The sequence below is a fragment of the Bombus affinis genome, chromosome 9, assembly GCF_024516045.1.
Source record: "Bombus affinis isolate iyBomAffi1 chromosome 9, iyBomAffi1.2, whole genome shotgun sequence".
NCBI lineage: Eukaryota > Metazoa > Arthropoda > Insecta > Hymenoptera > Apidae > Bombus > Bombus affinis.
This window is the reverse complement of record NC_066352.1, coordinates 10,652,634-10,680,605: the sequence shown is the minus strand read 5'-3', so window position 1 is coordinate 10,680,605 and position 27,972 is coordinate 10,652,634. Positions and strand designations below refer to the sequence as shown.

The following is a 27,972-nucleotide window of genomic DNA, read 5'->3' as shown; positions in this document are numbered from 1 at the left end:
TGCCCGGTCCAGTGGAGGATAAAGCTGTGTGCATTGAGCTGTGAAATTCGAGACTCGAGATCGAACAGATGTGTCTCTCTCTCGAATCGAACCGATTTCGCGCTCTGCCATGACGAGTTTTTCGTTCAAGCTCCAGCATTCCGCAGAGTAACCCTTTTTCGTGGGTAAACTCAAACGATCGAACATATTTGCCCAGCAAGTTCTTTTGTAATTTAAAAATTGAGTGGGAAAATAAAGAAGCTGATATTGGGTTGCGTTAACTTGCAGTAGAATTTCAGGATACGTGATTTAAGTATCGATGTGCGCAGTAGCGAGTGTCGGGGATGCTTTTTCAGCACCACCTTGTTAGCACAAGCTCGCGTCGCGAAAGTTTGACGTTCTTTCGCCTCTGACGGCTAATAAGCTCAACAGTGGAAAGTTCTAGTGGCTTTCGATTCTAGCGAGTCAGAACGTCTGCCAAGTTTTTAAATCTACTCGTCTTGTTGCTTTGCCACATTGTGTACACTTGTTATACACTTTCGTTGAAACGATCGTTTGCAAATGAAACTAGTAACAAAATCTATTAATGGCATAGCATCTATTTTATAATTGACAAATTCCGTGGGGTTTAGTAGGGGACCCCTTGACTTTGTCTTAATATTTAACCAGTCAACTGCGTTCGACGCGTATACGCGTCAATCCAAAATTTTATTTCGGTGCGGTTGACGTGTTTAACATTCGACGTGTATACTCGTTATCGTTTGATTTTAACTACGCATCCCGTAAAGGATTTTTGAAACTAAATTCCCCAGTTAACAGGTTAGACATTTAGCAAATTTTGTTACCTGGTAGTATAAGATGAAAAGGCTATGTCAATGATTACGACCAACGATCTTTTTATTAGACTTATTACAAAGATTAATTCTTTGACAAACTTGTATATTGAGTTTCACGCGAAGGGAAATGGTGTATTGTTGGAATTATGGATAAAATTTGACTCTGCCAGGATTAAGGATTTCCCGAGGTGAAATGAATATTGGATGAGACGGTCGGACACTAACTCGGTTAAATGTCTCAAATGAAAATATGTCTCTTCAGACTCGTCGCTCTACTTGAAATTTCTTCTAAGTGGAAATCGATACCTACGCACTTCGTCGACCCTATCACACTCAAAAGCGATTACCAGCTTCGCCGAATCTTAAATATTCCAACAAAAAAAGAAGACTGCATTATGGATGAATTTCATGGCGCTGTAGAACTTGCTAATCGCGGCTCAATCATCGAAAGAAAAGAAAGACGGAAAGTTAAATTCTCTCAGGGATGAATAAATGATTAACTTTTATCTTTGCCACAAAGTGCCTTAAAATTCCAATATTTTGCAATTGCTCAACTTCTCGTTAGTTATTGTCATCGAGAAATACCAAGACTCAAAATTACCCAACTCTAAACGATCGACTTTCAATTCGAGACGTTAAAGATTAAACCGTTTGAATTAAATCGCGGATAGTTAAGGCAGGCTGATGAACGCGTTTCCATCACCCTTTACGATCAGCCCTGTCTCTCTGCGGCGTGTTTCGAGTTTATGTAATGCACGCGGCGGTTGCGTATTCCAACCGTGTACGTGAATACAGTTCGGGCATAAATTAACTGGACACTAGTCTGTTTGTGTGTGTTGGTGTTGGCGATGGAGCAGTGTGCGCTAACCGGTTACACGGATCCTCCGGCGTACGTTCGAAATAATTTCATAGAGCGCGCGTGTACGTCTAGCTAAATCGCTACTTTGCCGCTTGCCATTTGTGTCAATTGTTGTTGTACGATTGGCAAGATTATTCAATTTATCCTCTGACATTTCGTGTCTACCAAATTTCTGCCCTTGATGAGGAGAGTAATTCTCGACTGACTATGGCTCTCGAATTTCCCGTAATAGGCAGGTAGGTGGGTACCATCTGTTTCGTAAATCCTCTTGATAAATATATGCTCTTAATAAATATAAACTTCTAATTCGTATACAAACACAGGGATGTACAGCTTCATAAACCTGTCACGGCTAATGTTAAACAATTTAGGGAGGGATAGATCTGCAATTTGGTAATTGCTTTTCTTGCAACAAGACATCCGTACCTCGGGAGACCATGCGTCAGAGAGGAGCCTGTAGGACAGAGAGCTGTTTGCTTAAACGCGCTATACCTAACGTTACCTATTGTCGTTCGTGTACGCGCAATAATTCTGCGTGTCAAGTCTCTGCGTATGTGTTCGTGGATTAACCTCCCCCGCGTACTCGACTGTTCGTTCTACGCTCACATGATCTACGGGATCCGTTGTATTTATTCGTGGCAATGCCCGTCAATTACGAGCCATAAATTTCTGTTTACGTGTATGTATTTGTAACGACGCGGTCGTATAATCCCCATGGGACAGAATTAGCGGCAATAAGTTCACTCTCAATTTCGTTAACGCGACAGCATGCAGAGACCCACGTTTGCCGAGCAAATTGTATCTTAATCGCCGAACGTTACAATTAGGAACGGGGACCAGGAATGAACAGGCATATTCATTGTTTCCGATAGTCACCGTTTTAATTACAATCGCGCTAAATGATTTTCAAACGCCACGAGCATTTTAACATCCAAGTTTTGGTAAATTTGATTTCAATCCTAGTTACTATCGGTGTTCAAAGTATTTTTGTTGATTCAGTCTATTGTTTCGTATCCTCTACTTGCAGTCTAGTTTATTCGGTTTATACGATTTGAATATTGCAAGCAAAATTTAAAATGTTTTCAGCATTCTATAATGAACTCTTCGATTATCAAAATCAAGTTTGTCGTAACTAACCGGACAATGCAAAAATAAAATGAATAAAATTGCGTTATTTCCCTGTCATCCAATGCAACTTACTTGCTGCAGATTCCTATACAATGCTGCTTCGTCGGCTAAATGAAACCTGCTCGGTATATGAAACCTTTAGCGTGTATCTACTCCGTAAGGGAACGTAACTTGCGATAGCACCAAGTTAACGTGCAAGTAGAAAATCTGATCGCTTTTTGGATTCGTTTATTCGCTGGGTTTCTGACCACACGCAAATAGTAACGTCCCGTCAACCAGCAGCTGCTTTAACTTTCCTGTATAAAAATAAAGATAAATTGCATGTGTCATGTTGAAAAGAGTTCGCCCGTATCTTCAGTTTCTCGAGTGTTTATGAGGCGGTATCAAGTTTAAGTTCAAACTGACGTAACTTCGCCGCAAAGTTCTCGCGAAGCTGGCGCAGTCTTCCAGCGAACCGCAGCTGGGCTCGAATCGAGCACAAGAATATGTTCGTTTTGTTCCTATATCAACGAACTTTCGTTTTTGGTTTTTTCATAAATTTCGTAATGGCAGTTTCAGTTAGAGATTGGCTTTACACGAACTTTATTTATTACGCGAACCAACTTTACGCGAAAAGAATAGAAATTGCAAATAAGCAAATTAGTTTATTAATTACTTAAAACACACGACTTTGAAAAATTCTGCTGCTTCATTGAATTTATACTGGGACACTCAATGTCGAGCGAAAATATAATTCATGCCAGGGGAGCACTTTCTCGCACTATGAATTATGTTTACAGCTACAAGCTACCAGGGGTGCGCGTTGAACTGTTAAAACCTGCCTGCTAATAATTTCCAAGCGCAACAATTATACCTCTAACTCTCATTGTATTCCCCTACCGCCACGCTGCTCTTCTATCTGTAAATCGCCCAAAATTATTATACGTGGGGTGTACGTACATAAAATGGAAATAAAATGGCATACGACCGATAGGAAAACCAAAATTTTAGCACTGTAGCGGCACATGAGTCAATGGAAGATTTGAATCGAGAGAGACTCATATTATTGTGCCTTGGAATACCAATGTTGTTTTGGTTTGCTAAGTTCTAAGGTAAATGAACTCCGGACAAAATATTTGTTGAGAATTGTGGATCTTAATCGTCGAAATAAATGTATAGGAACACTTAGATTATTCTTAGAATTGATATCAAAATAGTTCCAGATTTATTTAATATGTGATTTACAAGATCTTCGTCGATATACATTTGCACGCGTCTCAGCACTTTCTTTGTCTCACCATCTTCTATACCATACCACTAACAGAACAGTTGTATTCATCTGTTTTATGAGACGCTGTGCACGCGCATACTTCCACACACCCATACTCATATATGTGTGTACTACTACGCTGCTAATCTAGTGTAGCACACAAAATTACACATATCTCAATAATATTATTGCAGTTATTTGGTATCGTCAATTGGAGTTATATTTGAACGTTTTATAATAACACCTGTCGATACAAATAGACTCTGTTTCTGGGACAGTCATACACTATTTCTGTAATTGTATTTACAATCATTTGAATATAATTGACTGTTACAATTTTATTACTCGTCTCTTTATTAAACAAACCAACACGTTTAATATCCACCTCAGCACCAATAACTTTAATTCGTAATCTAGCCAATTCCATTACTTAAAAATAATGTTTAGTATACCTTCCATTTCACTATTAAGCGATTTCATCGAGATTCCCCATTGTACCGTTCGTTTTGATCTGATTAATCATAAAAAAGGGAAATAGGAAGGCGTGGCAAGAGAAGTGGATTGATCGGGAGACTGCAATCGAGCCGAGATAATACGATGCCATCGCAATTTGGTCCCGGTGCTCTATTCACTTGTTTCTCGTCCTCTCACGCTGGTTGTCGTAATGTGCCCAGATTCCCACGTGCATTAGTTTCATCCCTGTTAAGAGGATGTGTACGTACGAGAGGGTGGTCGAAGTCTAAGCTTGGAAAGGAACTGTTCTCAACTACTTGTGCACCGGAATTTGCCTCGTGAGTCCGTGTTTGTCGAGGAACCTCTAACACCCTTTCATCTTTGGTGGAAGTTCCTTGTTTTTAGGGGTTGAACATCGAAAACGAGGTCTACCGATACTTGTAACATCTTTGTAGCTTCACCGGTTTAAGGGACTCTCGATATATACCTGCAGTTTGGTACTTGCAGCAGTTCCTAAAATGAGAGGAAAACTTTTGCTTGAGGATGACGGAACACCTCTAGCATCGTCTGCTCGGAAAGAAATTCGTCGGATAAGATTATTAATATTTGATCAGCGAGAAAAGTTTGTTTTGAGTTTGATGCGGGTCTCTAGTTGAACTTCTGAAAGAATTTCTTTAACGTTGTCGTGGAAATCAGAGGGTTCGTTGATTTAAAGTATGTCTAAAGATATTTATCAACGGGTCTCTTCGTTAACGAGAAAACCTTATTGTTGAATTCAATTTCGTTCGCTCCATTTTTATTTTTCACTCTCCTTTTCACTGTTAAACGTACTCGAAATAGTAAAGGCTAGGGTACTTTGTTATCTCGGTAAGGACTCACGATGCATGACACCACATTATTACACCTGTACCTCCATCACGTGGGGGACAAACTGGATTTCAAGAAGAGCGGTTGGGGCAACGAATAGCGCTCATAATTTGCTAAATGGACTCCTGGTAACATTGATGCTTTACGAGCACGTGTTGTCTCCGGTTGACATCTTTTTAAGGCTGATGTACGATACTGATGCTTGCAGCGTCTCAGGACACGTCAAGCCATAAAATGTGCACACCATAAAAAAAGGGAAAAATGTACCTGTCACGGTAATGGTGCAATCACATGTAAAAGACGTTAAAGCTCACTTTTGGAAAAAAATGTGAAACGTGTTCTCTTCTTTTTAAAGTAACGCTGTTTCTGCGTAATATGGTAACAAGATTTATGTTAAAAACTGAAATGCAACTACTTTAAACGCTGCTGGACTCCACCATGCTTGTGTCAAAATTGACAATGCGACACAGGCTAAGTTGACCTGACCCATCCCCTTTCCCTTTAGGAGAAGGAGCCGCTATATAGCAACACCCACGTGTCACACTCTCAGGAAATAATCGCCTACACCGTGTGTATGGGGCACACGTGGCGCTCTCTAAACTCAATCGAAGCAAGTTAAATAAGCAAACCAATAGTACAAAAAATCCCCTCCTTATCTTTGATAGCAGCAAGAATATACGGAGCAGACCGCTCCATTGGAAAACGTCACAACTACAAAAGAGGAAAGAGGAACCTTTAGATACAAAGATCCACCACTGTGTGAAAAGGAGATGAAGTCCATCCATCATCATATCTACCATACAAACTCTCCTCCCTCCTCTCCCCTTCCTTTGTGTCAAAAGTATAGGTCTACTAAGTAAGCCTTACTGAAGAGTCCTTACTAGCAGATCTCGGACGAAACACTTCTCCTTTTTCTTATTTGTCAGCCCCACATCCTCCTGCTCTATCTCGTTGTTGTTTGTTATTTACGATTCATCAGCTGTGGAACCACATATGGGCATGATTTTACGCAAAAAGCAGCGGAGGATTTTCGCGACGGAGGATGTAATTGAAGAATGAGCCATTATCTTGGAAGCCCCCGTTCGAAGAAGGATTGATTGCGATGAGTTTTAATGATCGTTCATCCAGATCTAAATAGTCGTCAATTAAGGTCGCAGGTGTGTTGTCGTCGAGCTCAAGTAAATTTTTATAGACAATGTTGAACCGTATTCAAATATCGTCAACTTGTTTTCGATATGACATTGAGAGGTTGATGTGGAGATATGTCTTGGTACTGCTGCTTTTTCTTCTCATTTAGATGTCGTGGAAGAAAAATCGGACGAAAAATCCGAAGGAAAATCGGGTGCCGGGATTTGAGAACCTGGGTCCTGAACGTTCGTAACCAAGGGCGCTAACCACTGCTCTGCCCCGTCCCGGTTATAGTTTGCTGTCGAGTGCCGCTACAAGGTGTTTGCTTTGCTGGCCAGACCGTTCGTATTCGTCGAGTAGTTTTGACACGGACATTGGTCGTTTAGATTGCTTTGCTCCCGAAGCAAGGAGGTGATTTCTTTTGCGTTTGCCATTGTTACAGTCGAAGACTTTATGGGCATGCTTCGCGACGAAGGTACTTCGTTAACGAAGATGACACTCGTGATGTGTGATCGATGATTCCCGATGCAGAGTTGTTCCGGCTGCAACTTGTCGCTCGTCACTGTGCAGCGGAATATTGTTGGCGTGTGCTTCGCGAGGAAGGTGATCCTTTCCGAAGGTGATACTCGTGTTGTTGTGAGACTGCAGTTGTTGGAACTCGTTATGCTGATGACTGTCCAGCTGTGGCGGGAGACTGCGTGGTTGCTAGGTTATAAGTAGGTCCTCGAGGTTATACCTCTAACGGGTTACACCTCTTCGAAGATGACGGCCGCTGACGTCACTGACTTCGCTGTAGTGGAAAAGCTTCCGCTGCTGGTTGTAATGGATTTATGTGGCACTGTATGATGGTGGATGCCACTGGTGTGTACACTTTTCACATGACACGTAATCCGGATCAAAGGATCAAAATGCTCAACCGTTTGCGGAGAGACGCGATTGCGATGAAGGGCGCCAACGGCAGTCGTAAATTTCTGTTACGATTATATAATCGACACCACGAAGTGATCGATCCCCTATTTCGTTTATATTTCGATAATACAGGTACGATAATACAGATAATACGATAATACAGATCTAAGGGTGGAAAACCAGTCAAGAGATGTTGACTGATCTGAGGATGATGAACCAATGACGAACTATTGCTGGATGTCCCAGCACCGGTCGCTTACAGAAGCGTAGAGAAGTAGAAATGACCGTCGGACATGGGAAAAACTCGATATTCTCATTTTCTATCTGACCATAAGGAACGTCTCGACTTGAATATATTTTATAACAATTAAGGACACTAACGGTAAAATACAAATGCGGTCCAATTAATTATATTTGCACAGGTAGTGGCCGCCTCGACCGAGAGATGGATTCTGGGTTACATAGAGTCACCGGACGTAACAAAAGCAATGTCGATATTACAACCGAAGATAATAGCTTCAAAACTTCGACGACGGATATTTATTAATTATCCATTTTTGGCAGCCCCGACACAATACGTATTATGCCATTGTTGCACACATTTTCGGTGAAAGCTTAGAGCGAGGATATTTCGGAGAATAAGAGAGGAGAAATTCTTGGCTTCGAATCGACGAGACAATGAGATTGTAAAGGGGCACGTAGTGGATAAACGATATTTCGACGCCGGAGGCGGTAGACGCGATCCCTTGAATATCAAACGTATAGATGAAATTATTATTTCACCTTGCACGACGTAGTCAACCCTTGAAGAATCACAGTCTTACAATTTCTTCTTCTTCGCGCTGATTACTCGTTAGCTTAATCTTTGCAGAACAAAGAACACCAACGCGAGAGTTTGTCACACGTTTTAGAAATTTCTTCGTTCCAGAGGAGAGAAAGGAAGCGAACAACGCGAAAGCTATTGGCCGGTAAAAGCAGTGGCATTGGAATTTACGTGTTACTCGTGAAACGTCAGCCTGAAGGTGGCCAAATACATCGTTGACGCGAGAGAACAACGCAGAAATAGGACGGGCCGTTTCGAGGAAGAGAGATCGGCCGCCTGTACAACGGATGGAGACGTGGTTGGATAAAGCGTGTCGGAGCAAGGGAGGGAACACGTAGTAATTCACCAGAGCACGTATGCGTAGCCTAAGTGATACTACGTGACGATTTATGTTGGTGCATACGCGTGCGTGATGTTTGGCTAATATTCACAGTTACGGTTCGTCGTTGTACCCGAAATCGACGCAATAAAAGTGCGTAAATTTTGAAAGAACGAAGAAGGGAGTTACTCTCGAACGTTCTTCCTTTTCTACTAGATTTATTTAAATATTCATGCGTTACGTAATGTTCGGATAAGGAATAATTTATTATTTAAAATAAATACAACGATTTCTATGCACTTATATGTATATAAACTTGCGATTTATTATTTTATCAATATCCATTGCAGCGATTCATGCGAATAGAGGCAGAAAATCAAACTTCGAGTCGAGTAGCGTGTTAACGTGAATTCATGCAACAGTTGACGAACGATTTGCATACAGTGTAGTCATAAGAATTTATTTATTTGATATACGCGCGAATTCACACCCACTGAAGGGATAAATAAAAAATTGCTTTTCGTAAACTATAGTAGAAAATTTATTTAATTCTGGGAAATACCTATTCGAATTGAATGTTTATGAATTTATTCAGAATAATTGATAACTCCAGTAAAAACGATTGACGCACAAACTTTCATCTTGCGCCATGTCGGTATTTAATAATACGCCAACGATTTGTCCACGGATTAATTAAAGCGAATCGAATGGAAATCAGAGGGAATCGAGGCCACAGCCGAGACTGCGACGCGGCCCTTGAGCAACAACCCTTCTTTTTGGAACTTCTTTACTTATGCCTGGGATTAAAGGCAGCAAGTCGAGTTAGTATTGGTAACTGAGCAAGAGTGCGCTACCAGGGACTATCGCAAACCTATAAAGCGCTAAACACCAACTCCTCTATCTCTCCCATCGAACTTTCGAAGCTTCGAGATTTTGCTTTTACCGAGATTAGTTGAACTACCAGTCGAAAAGCTACCGTCGGCAAACTCGCTAATTTATTACCAACTATCAGAGATGACACGCATGAATTTTCTCGCCAGGGCACTACCTTCCTGCTTCAGAATCTTAAGTAATTTCAGACATATCCTGTAACTCGGAATAATCTTTCCGTTCATCGAATCTTTCATACTGATCAAATTTTTAAATTGCTGATAAATCGCTTCTAACTCTGACGCGATTTATTAAATAGTTTTATGCGAAACGAACTGCATAATTTACGTTATATTATACCGCTATTACAATGTGGTAAGAGCTGTCATGTACAGTGCGAGAGTTCGCCATTTATCGAAATATACGAAACGACGTATGATCTATAGCTGCTTGCCGAGATGGTGCGTCACACACATGCGCGTCGCAAAGACATCGACAGTTGGAATTATGCTACGAAAGTATATAAACTCTTCTTTTTCATCATGCGTGTCTTTTCTTTTATGAATCATATATGCCCTTTATGAACGAATACTATGTAGGTAAGTTTATATATCAAGAATCACAAAGCTAAAGCAACCTTTTATCAAAGCCTGCATTCCTGCAGTCAAATCAAATATTCTACTCGTACTTTACGATTATAATAACATAATAAATCCATATTAAATATCGAGAGAAGCGTGCGAGGTTCGCGATGGGAAATGCAAATTTGATCGAGGAACAATCTTTGCCTGTATGTTAGCTCGTCGGGAAAGTTCGTCGATTTGGTAGACGTTGTAAACCATGTGCCAACAGACATGAAACTTACGCGTCCTGGCGACAACTTTCTTAGAGCGTCGTATCGTGCGACGCTGCGCGGTGCCGTACCGCGACGCGCTATGCGCTTGGACGACAATGTTTGTTACCTGAAAAAGTTTCAGCGCTCGTGAAGCTGGTATCGTCGTCGTTGTCCTGACCTGCCGGAATATATTCCTACGCTAGGATAAAGAGGAACGAAGCATGGTCTTACATGTATCTATATCAGACTCCTCTCGGATCCTCGTAATGGATTCAACTACAAAGTGCGAGGAGGAAAGTTTGCCGAAACTTCTCCCCGGTCGATGCGAGAGGCCAAAGAAACTTTCTACTGGTAATCAGCAAAATAAATCTGGAAAGCCGAGATGGAATGGAGGAATTAACGAATTTCTGCCTTACAGTACGTTGTCGAACAATTCTCGCAAAGTCCGTTTGTACGATGTTTATCGATTGTGTCTTTGAGAATTCACGATTTTACGATTACTATTAATCGTGACTGGGTTTTCTATTATCTCAGAAGGAAATTATAACGCGGGATAAAGGTTTTTGCTTAACGACGTATCGATCGTTAATCACTTTCTTCTAAACTTCTCGTCCTCAACCTCATATAGATACATATCTTATATATCTTATAGCTCGTTAGCAGACAAATTTGTTCAATATGATTCAAAGTAAACGCCCGCAGTAAACTTAGTCAGTCGAGAGTTTAAATTAGTTTTTCAGCGGCAAACACGCACAATAGTGTGTAACACAATCAAACTTTCGACAAATTTGTTTTCCGACGTCGCGATGACCCGCTTTAATTTATGAGATTAAACAGGTCGCTGTAGCGAGCCTCTCGAAAGTTCAATACCGAAGTTTCATCGAAATCACATTCTTGATACGCCCAGTCGTGGTATCTCGCCGCTCTTTCGTTGACAGTTTTATGGAACAAAATAATTATTTTCGTGAGATTCGAGCCACGCAGAATGTTGTTTGCAGCAAATTCGTCATAATTGACATGCAAAAGCATTTACATTCGACAAAATTTTGCCTCATTTTGCCATCGTACTCTCGACAAAGTTATATACACATTTTCCATTATTCGATGGTCCTTGCTGTTACAAATAATATGATAAAAGATGTCAATAAATCTGGGTAACGTTTAGTTTCCTCCAAGCTAAATTACACTTTGATGGAAAGTTTCGACTGAATTTGCCATCACCTACGGAAGAGAGGGGAGGGCAGTTTCGAGAAATACGTTGAGCAGAGTTTGAGTGCAATTAAATTTTACTTTGATTCGTTCCTAGGCTACTCCCCGCTCGTTGTTCAATGAACGTTCAAGGAAATGAACTTGTACAATTTCCCTTATTTCCCCTGCATTATGACGCCGCGCCGGTGTTCGCACTAACACGAACGTTTATTCATAGCGAGAACTATTAATAATTTTCACAGCAGTGGCTGCACCCACTAAATTAATAACCGTATTTTAATTAAAACGCATGCCGCATTTCTGTAACGAAAACGCAATGTGTCTCGAGACGAGGGAAACACATTTGTGGTGTTTTTATACTTTGAATCCTTTACGACAATGATAAACAAGGACTTCTGGCTACTAGTGTTCTTAACATTGGAAAATTACCTACATTTTAATAACGAATTTGTTACAACTGCGAATTAATTCACTTTCGATCGTCGATGGCAATGAAGCAAGAATTTTAATACTCAAAGCAAAATATCCATTGTGATTATTTTGTAATTGCACCGTTTGCAGCTTTTTAGTTTTATGAAATTCTCAGTATTGTTTATTTTGTAAGGGGAATCGAATCTTGGAAATCACGTAATTAACTTTCGCTGATACGCGAATAGACTTTATCGTCGAGCCCGCCGTTGTATTTTTCGCCGAGACTGAGGAATGTTTAATAAAAGCTCGAATATAAATCGACGGCGTCGAACGACGAGGAACTGTATCGTGGCTCGCGTTGGCCGTTATCGTTAATCAGAGTTCACTGTACCACTCTTGATAACAAAAGCCGCAGGCATGATCGAGCAATTCGATAACGCTTTCGTTTATAATTCGCGTAGATGAGAATTATTTCGCTAGTTACCGGTTTGAAAAAAAATTTCGTTTTGTAATATAGCCGAGTATAGATCTGAATTTCATAAATTTCACGAATACACACGATAACATTGGAAGAGACGTAAAGGTTGGCGACAACATGTCGATTTTCAGCCTTGGCTGCTTGCCTTGAATGATCGGTCAGCCCATACATCTTATTCCCTAGCCATTCTTCAAAAATGGCGCCCCCAAGCGTTCGTGCCATAAATTCGACCCTCGGAGATAAAACTCGTGGTAGTAGCTTGTCATAAGTCGAAGATTATTGCTAGATGCGTCGAATGTTAAAAAAGATTATGAACGATCGGTTCTGGATTTTTATCGTGCTGTTGTATCATGAACGTGACCAAAAGTCTTCCAAATTTGCATCAACAACCTCTGATAGTGCGATCTGCTTAAAAGATTTTAATAAAGCTATAGCATATGTATGCAGAGATGTACACAAAGAGGTTTTTTTTACTGGAGAAACAGCAAAGCAGAATTCGTTACTTATTTAGTAGTTATGCGTGCACAACTTCCTTGGTCATGAACATAAAGAAATGTGGGCTGTCACAGTTTTTAATTAGATGTAAACGTTCAACCGGCAGAGTTGCGAATTTTAATAACACGTCGCAGCCGCTGCTCTTTTTCAGCTTTCACATTGCCACTGGGCAATGGCCGCGCCCCCGTTTCTGTCCGGAGAACACTTCATTTCCGAATCCGTGTTCGTTGAATTCGGGCTCGTAAATTCAACCGAACGAAAAGAAGACAGGGGAGTGAAGCGGTGAACGAACAAAAGCGTCTTACGAAATGCACGATTTTTCTCTTCTCCTACGATATATTCTCCACTCCGTAAACCCTTTCCTCTTTCTCCACCTTCCTTTCCAAAAATGGTTCAACCACACCAGATATTATCTCCTTAAATTGCGTTCTGTGCAAATGTACCGTGGCGCGATATAACTACGTAATTTCGGATTCATGACAAGCGATTATCGACTTCCGGTGAGTTCCACCGGCTCAGGAGGAACTCTCACTTCGTAAAAGCTCGACGAAGAGCCGGGAAAGTAGCGTTGCGGAAGATGGCTTGCAGTGAAGTTACGTTTAACGAACCTTCACCGCACCGTTTCACCGGCTTCCGCTATAACGCTGGGTCTTAAGCTCTTTTTCCGCCTTCCGGTGAGCTGTTAGCTGGCTTCACGGAAACCGGTTGTTTGCGAGACGATGCCGATGGATTGACTTCTCCGCGTCGTTTCTCGTTCGATCGCTGCGCATCTACCTGGAAGAGTGTCGGTAGTTAAAAAGTATCGCGATCTCGGCCGATCCTTTTGCGATGCGAGCAAACGTCGGTTTGCTGGACGTATTTATGGCAAGAATCGTAAAACGTAGACGCGCGTTTTTACGGTTACGATGGTTCAACGGAAGCGAAGGAAACGACGAAATAACAACTAGTTTTGTCGTTGCGCATCTTTCCGAATTGCATGCGCAACTCATCCGAGGTTTGGCTGTAATAATCCTTAAAGTTCATGTCTTATGCCAGTACTTGGGGTAGCCGACGAAGTAATTAAAATTCCTAGAATTCAAGAACTCAAGAGAAGTTTAGAACTCAGATGCTAAATTTGCAAAATTCCACGACGACGCGTCTCACGACTTCTCGGACTATAACAGTTTCGAATGGCGGAATTTTTAAGCCATAGAGCGATACAAAGTTTCATAACGCGTATCCAGTGCTGTATATTCACGCATATTCGCTGATTTTAAAATAATAAATAACAGATTATAAAACTTTACAACCATAGATAGTTTTCACGCATTCAATCAAAGAGTGTCAATCATTCGTGTATCACTATCGAAACGTGTCAAACGCGAATTCTCTTTCATTTCATATATCTATCATATTATTCAAGCGCACGTCGGGTTCATAGCATCGACGATAAGATGATTTATTCGAGCCTGATGTATAACATTCGCGAAAGGTGCACACGCTGATCGATTTGTAGCTGCTTCATCGTAGGTGAATTATTTTTCTCGATACTTTTGCAACCAAGCAGTGGAAATTTTAAATCCATTTTAAGCGCCTGAATGTTTCACGAGAAAATACCAAGGGGATGTTTACATATGCAACGTTCCTGCTAGTCCTTTGCTATTTCTTTCGTGAAATATCCTATAAACGTCTAATGCATATTCTATGCTGCCGTCGTTTTCCTCTACCTCTTTTAATCCTCCCCCATACTCAAGTAATTTCATCTTCAAATGGTTTGTTGATATACTCTCATGCTCTTCAATCGAAACTTTCCCCCATATGCTGAAGCGAAAATATGAATAGTTCTCATCAACTTTATTTCCCTGTCTGATATAACTTTGCTCCATAAACTGCTATAATTCCCAAAATATTATTTATCGATATATCATCGAGGAAGGGTATTGGAGGAAGGGAATACGTTCCATGGAGAAAATCAGCATTTTTTGATCTATAGGTTCAAGTTGAGCTGTGGAAGAAGAAGAGCAGAAAGAGGGGCGATTCAGTCGAACTATGCATATCGTGTTTGCCCACATTATCTATTACAGTTTATATTCTTTTCACTTGCGCATAAATTTGTTTTAATTTCCAGTATTTTGCAACCAATATTTTAATATTACACATTACGTATCTGTATTTCAACTAGTTTACTTTTATCGTTAAAAAATAGAATTTTTAGTAAACTATTATGCACTCTGCGCATCACCAGGAATTATTTTCACTTTGCGCGAAGCTTCCTTTAAAGCAGATCCTTTAAACGGTAAGAAAGTTTCAACTTCGGATATCTTTGCCAGACCTCCATTTTCTATTTCTCTTTTTTCCTCTGTATCTTCTTCGCAACTTACCATGAGAAGACGCTTCAAACGAGGAAGACTACAACAACAATGCGGCGGATTGTACAGATGCAGCAAATGTGTTGGCGTGTAGTTTGCAAACAGGCGAGTTTGGGCGGCGTTGCCTTGCAGCTGCGGCACACGACACCCCCATTACGCGATCGCGTGCACGACACCCCCGTTGAGAGACCGGTAACTGCGATTTCGAAACAACGTGTTTGTGTTCGGACACGGTTAGATGCATGCGGTCCCGAATGCGGAACGACATCGCCTGACAAACTGTTCGAACGGCTAGAAGTGGTTTAGATCTTATCGTAGACCGGAATCTTCGGAAAGTTTAGTTGCATCAACGTACAATGATCTATCGTATACTTTCGAGAAACGTTTTAAACATTTATAGATAATAGAAGATAAACCGTAAATAGTATCCGTAGAAGAAGAACGAAAGAGTTACTTTAAAATGATTATACGTGCAAAGCTAAATTAATGTACCATTTTGGCGTTTCTCTCTTGGCACTTGCCTTTTGAAGATATTTCTTTATTCATATTTGACCGAAGAAGACGTGTACGAAATCGCGAGTTCTTGGAAATTCGCATCGCCAATGCTTAAGGGAGTTTGCTTACGTGCGGTGGATGCAGAGGATGGAAAACGGGTGGGACGTGTACTACAAGTAAATTATAGCGACCGAATGTTGTTTTAGTCCTGCGGTTGATTCTGGGTGTGTGCGAGCGACGGGGCTACTGTTGGTACCTTAATCGATGGCGAAACGGGATATGTTTGTATCGAAGATAAGGGTTGGTCACGTGGAACGAAGATTTATACAGGTTACTGCTTTGTACAAAGTTGCTGGCTGGATTCAATTATCGATAGGAACGCTTTTAAGTATCGATAAAAACGTAATCGACGATTTTCAAAAACGTTCTACATTTGAGATGTTTTTAATCAAAATTTTTCTCTGAGAAGGAAAGAGTACGATAACGTTTAGTACTTTGGTCAATTTCTCGGTGAGTTAATTAAGTCCCGGGATTAAGAAAGCTTACTCTGCTTCGTTTGTATTTGTGTTAATATAGCGAAAGAGTATCGATTAATACATATTACACGTCAGACATACACATCAAGGAGCGTACCGGTTAAAGCTTCTCATTCGCGTGAAAATTAATCGTGACATCAATTCCAAACGGAGGAATGTTTCTACCCTTCTTAAACTGCTGTAACTAAACAGGCTCATTCGACACAACGTTTCACGATTCTTAAACAATTTCGTCATCCCCTTTATGGAACTAAATTAATTAGCTTGTATCTGTAGGAAAACAAAGTTACCTACAGAGATGTGGTTTCTCTGGACCGAGAAGAGGGTTGTTTCTTCCCTGGTTGGCTGGTAACGAAGAGGCCAGTGACTTGAGATCCAAACCGAGCTCATTCGGCCAGATAAGAAAGACAAAGGAAAAAAAATTAATGGTCCTCCCTTTCCGGTCCATTTTCACGGCACATTTTTCACGGATCGCGCTCTACAAGGATCGTGGGAACAGCTACGGAATGTGGACTATTGCTTCACAGTGATTTTTCACTACTCCCTGAGAAATGGTAACTGCAACCGTGTCCCGCCGTGTCTCGCTGACTCCTACCTATGTCCCTGCCGCGCCCACCGATTCTTTAGCCGATACCGAGCAGCCAGTGAATCGTTCGGGAACTACCGCACCGGTGATCTGTTTCGCCGCCCGTGTCGCTGATCGAAAAGATTCTATTCTCTTTTTAGCGTGATACACGAAGAATGGTCCCTCGGTTGATCTACTCGAGAAGTCGCTCTTTTTACACTGACGCGCGCCACCGCACCTTATACGTCAACTTTCTTAGAATTTCTCTTTTATTCCCTTTCGAGTATCGAAACTGTTTGCTCTTATTTATTTGAAACTTGGTTTGTTAGAGATGTCTAAACTAATTAAAGTTTCTCGCCAATAATCTTCATTTTTCACGGATATATACCATATACCTCTCTATGTAAAATGACAAGGTTTACGAAAGATAGTTTCCAGTTAGTTTAAACCGCAGCCGAACGCGTAAAGTGGCTGGATATGATCAAGGATCTATGAACGATGCATAGCCGGGTGATAATAAAGTTCGGGCTCGTCGCACTCGTTGACGAGTCTCGAAATTTTGATAATATCGTTAATAGCGGGAGCCTGGTTAATTAGCGCCTAATGAATTTCAAATGACGGGGGTTAACGATAATAATAAATTATACGTGATAGGGTATCGAAGCCGATGGCCGGCGCTGCGGTTAAGCAACAGTCGGTACGATTACGCTGGTCCAACTATTGATCACTCATTAATGAAACGATCGTCTGATACGTTCGCCGAGTTTCTACCGCGCTCAAGTATCATACACCGCTGGCACACACTTGACAGCTCAATATTTCACCGTGGTCGTCCGGCCTCGATACAGTACCGAGGATGATTACATCAAGCCGTTATTACTGGCAGGATATGCGAATCGGTCAGGACTAATATTAATCTCGACCTGAATAATGCACGGTTTAATCACATCCGACGACCACGATACTAATTTCGAAGGATCTTTTCAATTTTCTTTTCGGATCTCTTAGATCGTTCTCATTGTCAGTGACAAAATTCGCTCCGAGAACGAGGCAATCTTTCTCGATAAATCAAGCGAAACGTTCAATTTCCTTTGACTAATGTCTTCCACGTGTAAACAGAAAAATTCATGGCTATAAGAACTACTGTGCCCTTCTTCTTGCCTCTCGAATTCCCATCAATAGTTTTGGAAGAGCGTATGAAGGTGTTCGTTCATGAGGAATACAATAAGAATCCAATACGACGAATATAGATACGTTTCTCTTTTTTTTATCAACTCTATCATGTCACGTAGACGCGGAATTCCGTGAAAAGATGTTCCTGGAAAACGTGGAAAGCTAGGGAATTCGTTCACGGAAGGACGATCGTGGCTGAGCGAATCTTCATCCACTGAAAAAGGCTCTTCCTTTCCAACCTTGTACACGTGTTGTGGCAGTTTCATCCCTTTGATAACGAATTTTCGCTATTTCACCGGGTGAATGCATCGCTCTAATGATTTCATTAAACGAATGTTCGTGGTCAGTTATTTACAGAGAGAGAGTTTATTTCTCGTTTCAACTACACCTGTCGGAATATCATTTTTGTTTCAATTCGCTACACATCCGCGTGCGTTCCTTTTGAACCGTGATGCTCGTTGTATCAAGCGAATCGCTGCCATGAAACACTCCTAATTAGCTTAATTAGTGCTTTCACATTGCCTTGAAATGCTAATGGAATTATGCTGGCGTTCATCTTTACGTTACGAGGCAAAAAACGCGGCGCGTGGAGTAGGGGAAAAAAAGATAAAAAGATCGGTGGAGAAAGAGAGAGAGAGAGAGAGAGAGAGAGAGAGAGAGAGAGAGAGAGAGAGAGAGAGAGAGAGGGAGGAGGAAAGCGTAAACGGGGAGGGAATGGATGAAAGAGTGAAAGAGGAAAGAAACGGCGGGGAAAAAGGCCGCAAATTCTTTTCCAGGTCAAAGGGTTCCTTTCACGTCATCTGCCGTGTGCTCGAGAGCCGCTGAAAATAAAAACGATCTCGCGAAACGTCTTTTCCCTCTCGGCTCTTTCCAAGCTGGACAGGCGAGCCACGAACCCCGTTTCCACAGGGGGCACTTCATTTTTCCACTGCGATGGAAACATGCCTCTGGCGGCTAACCCCTTGATTTCACGTTAATTCGGCTCGCACATGATTCATGAGCCACGTATTACTGGTCTTCTAAATGAAATCATATAGCGAAAGTGCCGTAGAGCACCGATGAAGCTACCCTCTAATTAGATGGTCAAAAGAAAAATGCAAACGTCGTAAAATTCGCGTAACAGGATCTCAGTGACTTGAGTGATTTGAGGACTTCAGGTGTTCAGTGACTTACCGATCTCCAAGTATTTCTGGTGCACTGGATCGTATTGATCCCACGTCAAGCTACGAAAACGGCTTTTCTCCCGGCTGGCGAGCAGAAGCGTATCGTTTCGACTGTGGTGATCGATCACGTTCGGGTTCCTGCAAGGAAAGCGTAAATCGTTGTTTAGATACGTACGTATGCACATGGAGACTTGTTCGAATAGCCCGATCGCAGTTCCACCGACTGCTGTTCAGTCGTATTTCACTCTGCTTTCTCTTCGTATTCGAAAGATATTCTCTACGTGTCCTATTACTATTCCTCACAATTCATTTACGTAAATTTCGAGTGATCTATTTGACAAATGGAATCTTACATAAATCTAGAATGTCTTCCAGCAGTGGAATGTTCAACCTTCAAAGTATCCGCTTTTTAATACAGCTACGCTATTTTCAGCATATGTCCATTTATTCGGCGTAAGTGTCTTTGCTTTAAGTAATAATGATTCTATACAGCGTTTTGTTTCATTTTCCTACGTCATCTTGTAGAAACGGACAGAGATCAAAATGCAACGTTTATATCGACGATATTATTTAGATAATTGACTCGAAGCAACGTGTTTGTGCCAATACCAGTGAATAGATTGAATAATACACTTTCTATCGATGTCTCTTTATCATACTAGCAAAGACAGATCGAAGCTTCCTAAGCTGTATGGTTTGTCTCAAATAGCATGCTTGTCACGTTACGCGATGATGACCAAACTAATCGAAGCGCAGTCTCCGGTTGTCGATACTCGTTAACCTTTCCGGGAAATGAATGGCTTCGAAGGAGGCGCGTCCAATCCGCAGGCATCGACGAATTAACGCAACAAGTAGCGAATCGAAAGTGAATTAAGCCGCGAGCCGCGACGTGCGCTTTGTTCGCGCGTTTCCAGTCCGGCCACGGACAGCCTGGAAGAACACGGCCACGGAATTCAGAATGTGGTCGGCGATTCGCTTACCAGGATTCGGGACACGATCAAGGCATAATTCACTATCGAGAACTTTGCTTGTCCGTGGTTCCGTGCATACAAGAGAGGGGTCGTTGTCCCGTACTGCGACATCGGTTCAATTACGTGGTTACTTTATCCTGTTTTCTGCAGGTAATACGCAATCAAGCCGTTGTTTACAGGAACAGTACACGCGCTTCTGCATCCTTTGACGACACTTGAATTTTTCATGGGAATCGAATCGAGATACCGAAGGTCGACTAGATTTTTTCCTTTGATATAAGATTAGTGGTTTTTGAAGTCAGAAACTATGAGAAATTATGTCGGATTGCGCGATATTGTTAAAACTAGCTAAAAGTGTTGCGATAGGATACTGAAAATATAAAAAAAGGATGTTGCAAGAACATTAAAATAAAAAATAATTAGAAGATGATTGTAAAAAATGTTAGTTTGCAGGAGAGATTTTTATTCGGCAATGTCACACGGATGCCACTAAAGTGATTCGAAAGCTGAAAGCGACGTAGGTGCACGAAACAGATAGCTGCTCGTGTCTCGCGACCTTTTCTGCCTCTAGGGAGGCAGATCTCGGTGTCAACCGATGGAGAACAAACATGCTCTTTTTACGAGCGAGAAAACATGCGGCGAGAGCTTCAGTTTGCCAGCGAGAATTCGATTTTTTCCGACAAGACATATGAAAACCTCGCTTTAAGACAGCTTCCGAACACCGAAAACTCGGGAAAAATGGTAAACATCGAAAACGTTGTGTGAAAAACGATCCACAAAATTCACAAAGCTCTCAAATCGTTGGAAACAATACGACCGATAGGGAAAGCTGACTGGTCCCATCAACGATGAAAAATCATCCCCTTTTTCGTCGAACGTAATTTTTCAAAGAAAACCGTGCGGTTATCCGGTAACGAATAGCAGCGCTAGAAAAAAAATTGGATCCCGCATCGAGGTGGTCGAACTTTTGGTGAAGCGGAATTTAATCGACGGAACCAATTGACCGAATTCTATGACGCGCTATGCCGCTTCAAAAAACCATCGATCCGAGTATTCCGCGGCGATAATGGGGAACTGTGGCTGCGTATTATTCGGCCGGACGATTCCGCGAGATTTATAGCTGGGCAGGGGATAAATGTTAAATTTCGTGACGCTTGATTTTGAAGCGGTTTGATGAATCGCTCTCCCAGGCGGCAAAATATTTTCCTGTTTGGCGTATAATCGCGGAAATTGGTCTCGTGGGTTCCCGTGCTAACGGGAGAATCGCGCACAGAATGATCAGGAATGTAAAATATATCGGTCAAGAACTCTGTTCGAGTTGCCTCGGATGTCTCTGAACGCCGCTGGATCAGCTTCATCGCTCGTAAAACATTTAGGAAAGATCCCAAAATATTAGGTAGTCCTTTGTTTGCAGACCTCATTTAGGATCACGGTGAATTTTAACGAATTTAAAGGAGAAAAAGTAAAGCTGGAGGCGTGTAAAGGTCCCTCTGGATCTGGCAGAGAAAGAATCTCCCATCTGCTTTAATTCTGTAATTAAAGAGGTAAATGGTAATTCTCGGACGCCCCAATTGTGCTACTTGCGTTTAAAGCACCAAGTCCCTGACCCGTTTTCAGCTGAAGTATCTTGAACAGAAGTTCCAACAGGCCAATGTATAGTCACGAATTCGGATTTAGTGGATCAAGTGCTTAAAGAGGCGCGTATCGTGCTGGGATCGAGAAGGAGGTGCAGGCGTCATCGTATTAATTTCCTCGACGGTACAATGCTTATCAAAAAGGACCTTTCGATCACGAACATCCTCGTCGAACATAGTAATTAGAACAAACTGTCTATAGGTGCAACAGGGAACTTGTTTGAAGTAGATTGAGGCAATAAGGTAGAGAGAATCTGTCTATGTTCAGACAATACTCAGATGAAAATTTCAACAGTAGTGTTGTTGTTTTCTAGCCGCAATTAAATTACCGTAAATTATCACGAAATGTGAATACAAAGCGCTACTTTACGCCTAAGCTCTTAGACGAATACAATGGAGGCATCCTCGAGTTTCAGAAGCTGTTCGCGAATGCTCGAGTGAAATTGCGCTTATACTATATGTGTCCTTCCTTTCTGTTCACGACTTCGTAAGCATCCAGTGCAACAATCTGCGTGCAGTGTATCTGACAGATAGAGACAGGCAAACGGATAACCGAATGAATAGATCACGTAATCGTGCGGGAGTAACGATTAAATGGAAATGCTGCACAATCCAAAAGCTGTGATCCAAATTCCGCGGTATGGTTCGCCAAAGAGATGTTCAACGTGATTTCCTGTTTCCCCCTTTCGTGATTTTACATGTCGGAGTTGATCGATTCCATGCATCAAGGATCAATACTACGCGATGGTAAGACCCAACATTTCAGTCTCTGTTTCAATGTATCGTGTCGAATCTCTGTGATCACTCCGATAGCGAATTCAGACAGATAAGACAGTGTGCAGCTGTTCATTATTAGACAAACGTAACGTAGTCAGCTTCAAAGGTAATGAAGCAAAGTGGGAGTGTCTCTACGGTAGAGTAAATGTAAGATAGCATCGGTATATCGTAGGATGAGTTAGTGTATCATCAGACAACGAATATACCACACGCTACACGTATATAAAGTACATTGTTCTTGTCGAAAGAAGAATGGCGCGAAAAACAGTAACAGATTGAACCTAAGCTAAACAGTTACAAACGCGTTTCCACGTTTAACATTTATTACGGACTTTAGTCGAAAATATGTGTGACTTCGAAGTGCAAAAAGGTCCTTGAATTCTTTCGTCGACTATTTTTCAACGTATTCTGTCGCAGCAGTGTAACAAACTGAATGAGAATTCGAGGTAAGCACGGCACGTGGAAAGCCGTTCCCGTTTTCTTTTCCTCGTTTTCGTTCGCTGTTTAAAGCGCACTTTTATCCGTTTCAACCGAGCGGACGCTCGCCTCCTGACTACCGCCACAAACTTTTCGCACAGCCAGAACAAAAAAATGCTACTCCCGAGACAAGAACTCTACCAGAAATGGCGGTTCAGTTATAACTTTGCGGTGAGTTAATGTAAACGTTAACGAAGTGCAGAACTTGCGATGAACAAAAAGTCGAAGTTCACGGATATACCGATAAGGGGAAATTTAAGATTTCAGCTCGAAGAATGGCAAGGTTGCGGCTTATGAAATTAAACCATGGATATCTATAAGTTTTTGTCTAAACATCGTTCTTTTCGCATGAAGTAAATTAAGAAATTAGCAACTTCTCGATATGCTTAATTTTCATGCCGTTAATTATACTGTCTAGAAGACCTTTATTCTATTATTATTATTATTAATCTGAATATCATTGAATCGTTGTACAAAACGAAATCTGGCAAGTTCAGTAGCCGATTTGGCGATGATCCAAAGGATTCGAAGCTGTGATGGCTTCAAGATTGGCCCGGCGGTGAGTGAATAGGCAGCCGTAGGAAAGTTGGCAAGCGATTCCAGTCAGCCGACACCTCTCCTCAAGACTTTTTTCATGTTGATTGTAACTTCGTAGGTGTGTGGCTGTCAGCTTGTTCCTCGTAAGCTGACGGGATTCGGTTAGACGTGACAAGCTTGTTTCAACGTTCGCACTTCTTCAGCTTCGCGATCAAATTCACACGAAGAGGCGTTAATGGAAGTCTAGATCGGATATTAAATGTAGTTTGTTCTAATCTAGTACAAATGAGATTTGGTGACTTTACCAACATGCTAGATCACGATCCATGTAGAGATTTGTAAACAATTTTAAATCGGCTCCTACTAGGAAGAATAAAAATGACCTGTGATCGTTTGATCGTGCATTGATCTATTTCGTTTATCCTAAGTGCAAATTCCCTTTAGAATCCATTTATTGTTTATGTGAGATAGAACGTATATAGTCTTCTTTAATTTTATATTATACAAAGTAACCTGTATCCAACGTCATTGTTTCAACGTTACTCATAATAATCAACATTCATGATCATCGCTGTCGCACTATCGTAAAAGCGCTTTTCATTTCCTCTAGAAGCAAATCGTTGATTCGCCACCAGGTGAATGAGCAAGCAAATCCAAGCACATTTAATCACAGATAAATTTCATCGTATGAACCGCTCTCTATTATCCGCGAATTAATGACATCGAACGGACAAAGTTTCATTTCCCAAATGTACAGTACGGATCGTGACAGAATTCCAGGAAGCTTGTCTTTTCATCTACCGGAAGTGTGAAATGCCGCGGCTACAGGACCATCTCGTCCAACGAGCGAATTATTTTGATTAAAATTGCTTCGCGATTGATCGCACACCATCGATTCCGGTAACGAACGATTTTCCACCGGTAATCCCAGTCCACTGTGCTGCGATTTCATTCAACGGGCCACTTCTTCTATTTCCTTTTTCAATCACTTCCGTTTTCCGCCAAGGTAGAAACTATTTGTTATTCAATGGCGCGAAGGAGACAACGAATACGACTTGACAGTGGAAAAAATAGATCGATTGTCTGAAATTTTGTTGACAGATCGCGGAGCAAGTAAAGCTGCGTGCACGAAGAAAAAATGTCGAAAGTCCGGCATTTCTGTCGCTGGAAAGCTATGCATTCTGTCGTAATTACAAGCACTAAATCAACGTTATAACTTGCTACGACGGTTTGCCTCCCCCTCAATTTCGCCTTCTCTTTCCCAGCGTGTCGTTAGCACATTCTTGGCCGCCGCACTGCAGAATTTCCTGCTGATACTGGCGAAAAAGCTTCATATTCGGGCTTAACACCCGCTTTACGATGCCACGAACATCGGATGGGGACAGTTCCATCCCTTCCTAGGCTAACCCGTTTCACGCATGCATCTTGAAATTGTACCAGCCATTGCAAACGAAACATGCTGGAATATTCTCCTTTCGACCATTTTTCGATCTTCATTGTTCCATGGCGACCTCAGCGCTGTTAAAATCGCTGGTTTCACAGAGTTTTGGAACGAGCGATATCCTTCTCTATGACTCAGGTTACTTCATTATTTCTTTGGTTTCTAACTCTTCTAAGTTTTTCCCGTTTTCTTTTATTTTATGATTCTCTTCCTTCTGCGTACAACTTGATTTTTGCACAGGAGAGAATCCCAGGCATATAATACATGCTAATGATAATCTGTTCTACAGATCTTCCAAGTTTAGAGTCAAAATTGTCGTGTCACAAAGAAACTCTGACCAAAGTTTGCGCTGATCTAAGAAGGTCCACTTTTCTTTATTAATCCCGCAAGGGAATTGAAGACACTTTCAAGGTTTTTAGTATATGGAATCCACGTTAATTAGACCTTCGCCAGATTAATGAAAACGCTAGACTTTGACACGGAAAAGAAGACTGTGACCCCCTCCAGGTGGCTTTAACAACCCACCTTCATTTCTTTCTTCGTTTGCCGGGCTCACAATAATTATGGTAGTCGTACGATCGCGTTCCCAACTCTCTTTCCCATTCCCTGTGTTTCAACCTACGAAGGGTTGCTTCGTGGTCGTTGGAAGATAGGTGGTGGCGGGTCGAGTTTTAGTCCGGGAGAATATTAAAGTTTGCTCATTAACCGCTGATGCATTGCCCCCGTCCACCCCCACGGACAGCGACACGCTGCTCTAAGAAAGAGGGCCGACCCTTTTCTCGCGGCAACGCCGTCGCTTTACAAAACGAATGTTGGCCGACGTGTGCCGGCAATTTAATTAAACAGATATTGATTCTACGTCGGAGACCTGAATGAATATTTCCGTTACAAAAATAGTTTTAATAAATTGCCTGATAGGCGGTTCGAATTTAGTACACGAAAGTAGCGAAGATATATTTGTCTTGTTTTATATCGAAGGTTATTCCTAAAAAAAATGCTCTACAAATAAAATTACAGGAAATATCGCAATCGAACGATTTCCGACACCGAGGAAATTAATTCAACAGCGAACGCGTAATACGAAATCAGTCGAGGAAACGCTAATGATTCCCAGGTGAAAAGGTAAAGGGCGGAATTCCAGAACGGAGTGGTGTCGCTAATGCGGTCGTCACATCGTCAGTTTCATAACGCGAAACGTGGTCACAAAATCTGCTCGGTTTCCGTTTACGAAATGCGTTTAGAGAATGATAACGCAACAGCGGGCGGTACGAAGCTCAATTACGCGCTACCTGGATCTGTGTGCCCCGTAAATTGCTATCAACGGTTTCGTGCACGCGGTAAAATTGTCTCGACCAGCTCTACATCGTTCCGAAGAAAATGTCCCATAAAATTTGCATGTTTTTCTATAGTAGGATTCCGGAAACTCTGTTTAATTTAAAAGGTAACGCACCGTGGTACTTATAGTATTTTATAGCCTGTTAATGTTACAGCAATGATCGCACTTGCGCGTTTGCTAGGGTTAATAATGGAATTCACGCGTCGCTGAACAACCGGACCCGCTGATTTATTATTGAATTAACCCATTCATTTGCGCGCCATCGATGCGGAATTCCCGGCTACTGTTGTACGCGTGAAATTTCAAACTTTGCAGAAGCGTTTAGCAATCTTGCGACATCTATGAACAGAAAAACGTCACTGATAGTAATCGAACGACGTGCTCAATGGACATCGAAATAATATCGTGCCCATTAACCATGGAGCTTTTGCAGTTCTAAATCGTACACTCACAAGCCGATAGAACGCAGAATTAATCGAATTCCGGTTGCTATTGAACGTCACTGAAACGATACGCGTAAAATTGTTCGGTAAATTTAGCGAATGATATTCCGGCATGGGTTATCGTGATTGAGTCAATTAAATTTCTATAAAACTTCAAATTCTTCTGTTTTTTAGGTACCGATTACATTTCATTTCGTATATATTCACCAAAGTTTTCACGATATCGGATGGTTGCAAGGGTTTTGCGATATCCGTAGCAATCAGTGACTGTTGCGATTCTTAACGGAAAGCCTTGTTAACTAGGTACACGGCGTAATTACCCCTTTGTCACGCGCATGTAAACCTTGAAGGGGTAGCTATTGGCTAGTCATCGTTAAATGTTTCGCTTCGCGTAATTAGTAACATTTAGATTCGAGCAAAGTTGCCGATAGCACGACACGGTAAAACTTTGTTGTCTCTTATTGGAGCGTTATTTGCAATTTAAACGACACAGCTAATGGACGTGGAGCACGTAATAAGTCGCATGTTACGATCGAGCCATCTGGCGTGTGTCGTGCCACCGGTGCCGAATTCGTTGCACGAAATCACGTGCTCGTTTTCACAATGTTCGGTCAATTGTCAATTAACTTACGATATAATGGCATCTAATGTTGGCGATAGGTCGAATTCGGAATTATACGACTGAAAAAGAAGAGCGCTCTATCCATTTTCTCAATATATCTGTTATATGTATCTTATCCAAACGATCTCTGTACTTCTAGGAATCTTTTAAAAAATTCTTTTCGATTTTTGACATTTTACATCATTGGTAGCAAATTCATGACATATTGCCCGCCCTGCAAGGAATTTCTTTATCCACTGGAATTATCGAGATCTCGTCGTTCCCTTCCTTTTTCTACGAGCCGATCTCAGCTTCTCTTCGTCGCTCGCGCGGTAACCTCGTAGCATCTATTGATTCGCTTTCTCTGTACCGCCCTGTGCCACCCCTCGATCCATCCATCCATTATGCATACCGCAAGAGAGGAAGACCCATCTAACCGCCGACTTACCTGTTGCAAGCTACGGTAGAGAGGGGTTTGCGGAATTCCCAAAGAACATTTGGTGCTCCGTGTAAAGGACTCAGGCACAAAGCTGTGAAGAAATTATGCTCTCCGATGCTCGCGATTGAAGATTTGACCCAATAGTTTATGCAATCTGACTGAACTTTTAAGTCCGGTAAATTGGCTCT

At 41.6% G+C, this 27,972-nt stretch overlaps 1 protein-coding gene across 3 annotated transcripts in view; it reads right to left on the bottom strand.

The window, feature by feature from the left end:
* The window catches only part of LOC126920359 (neuroligin-4, X-linked), a 261,080-nt gene that overhangs the window by 27,297 nt on the left and 205,811 nt on the right, over positions 1 to 27,972 (bottom strand). For all 3 annotated transcript variants that reach the window (XM_050730589.1, XM_050730590.1, XM_050730591.1), the window contains exon 10: positions 19,139 to 19,266. In XM_050730589.1, coding sequence (XP_050586546.1) covers positions 19,139 to 19,266 — 128 coding nt within the window. The remainder of the gene's footprint in view (positions 1 to 19,138; positions 19,267 to 27,972) is intronic.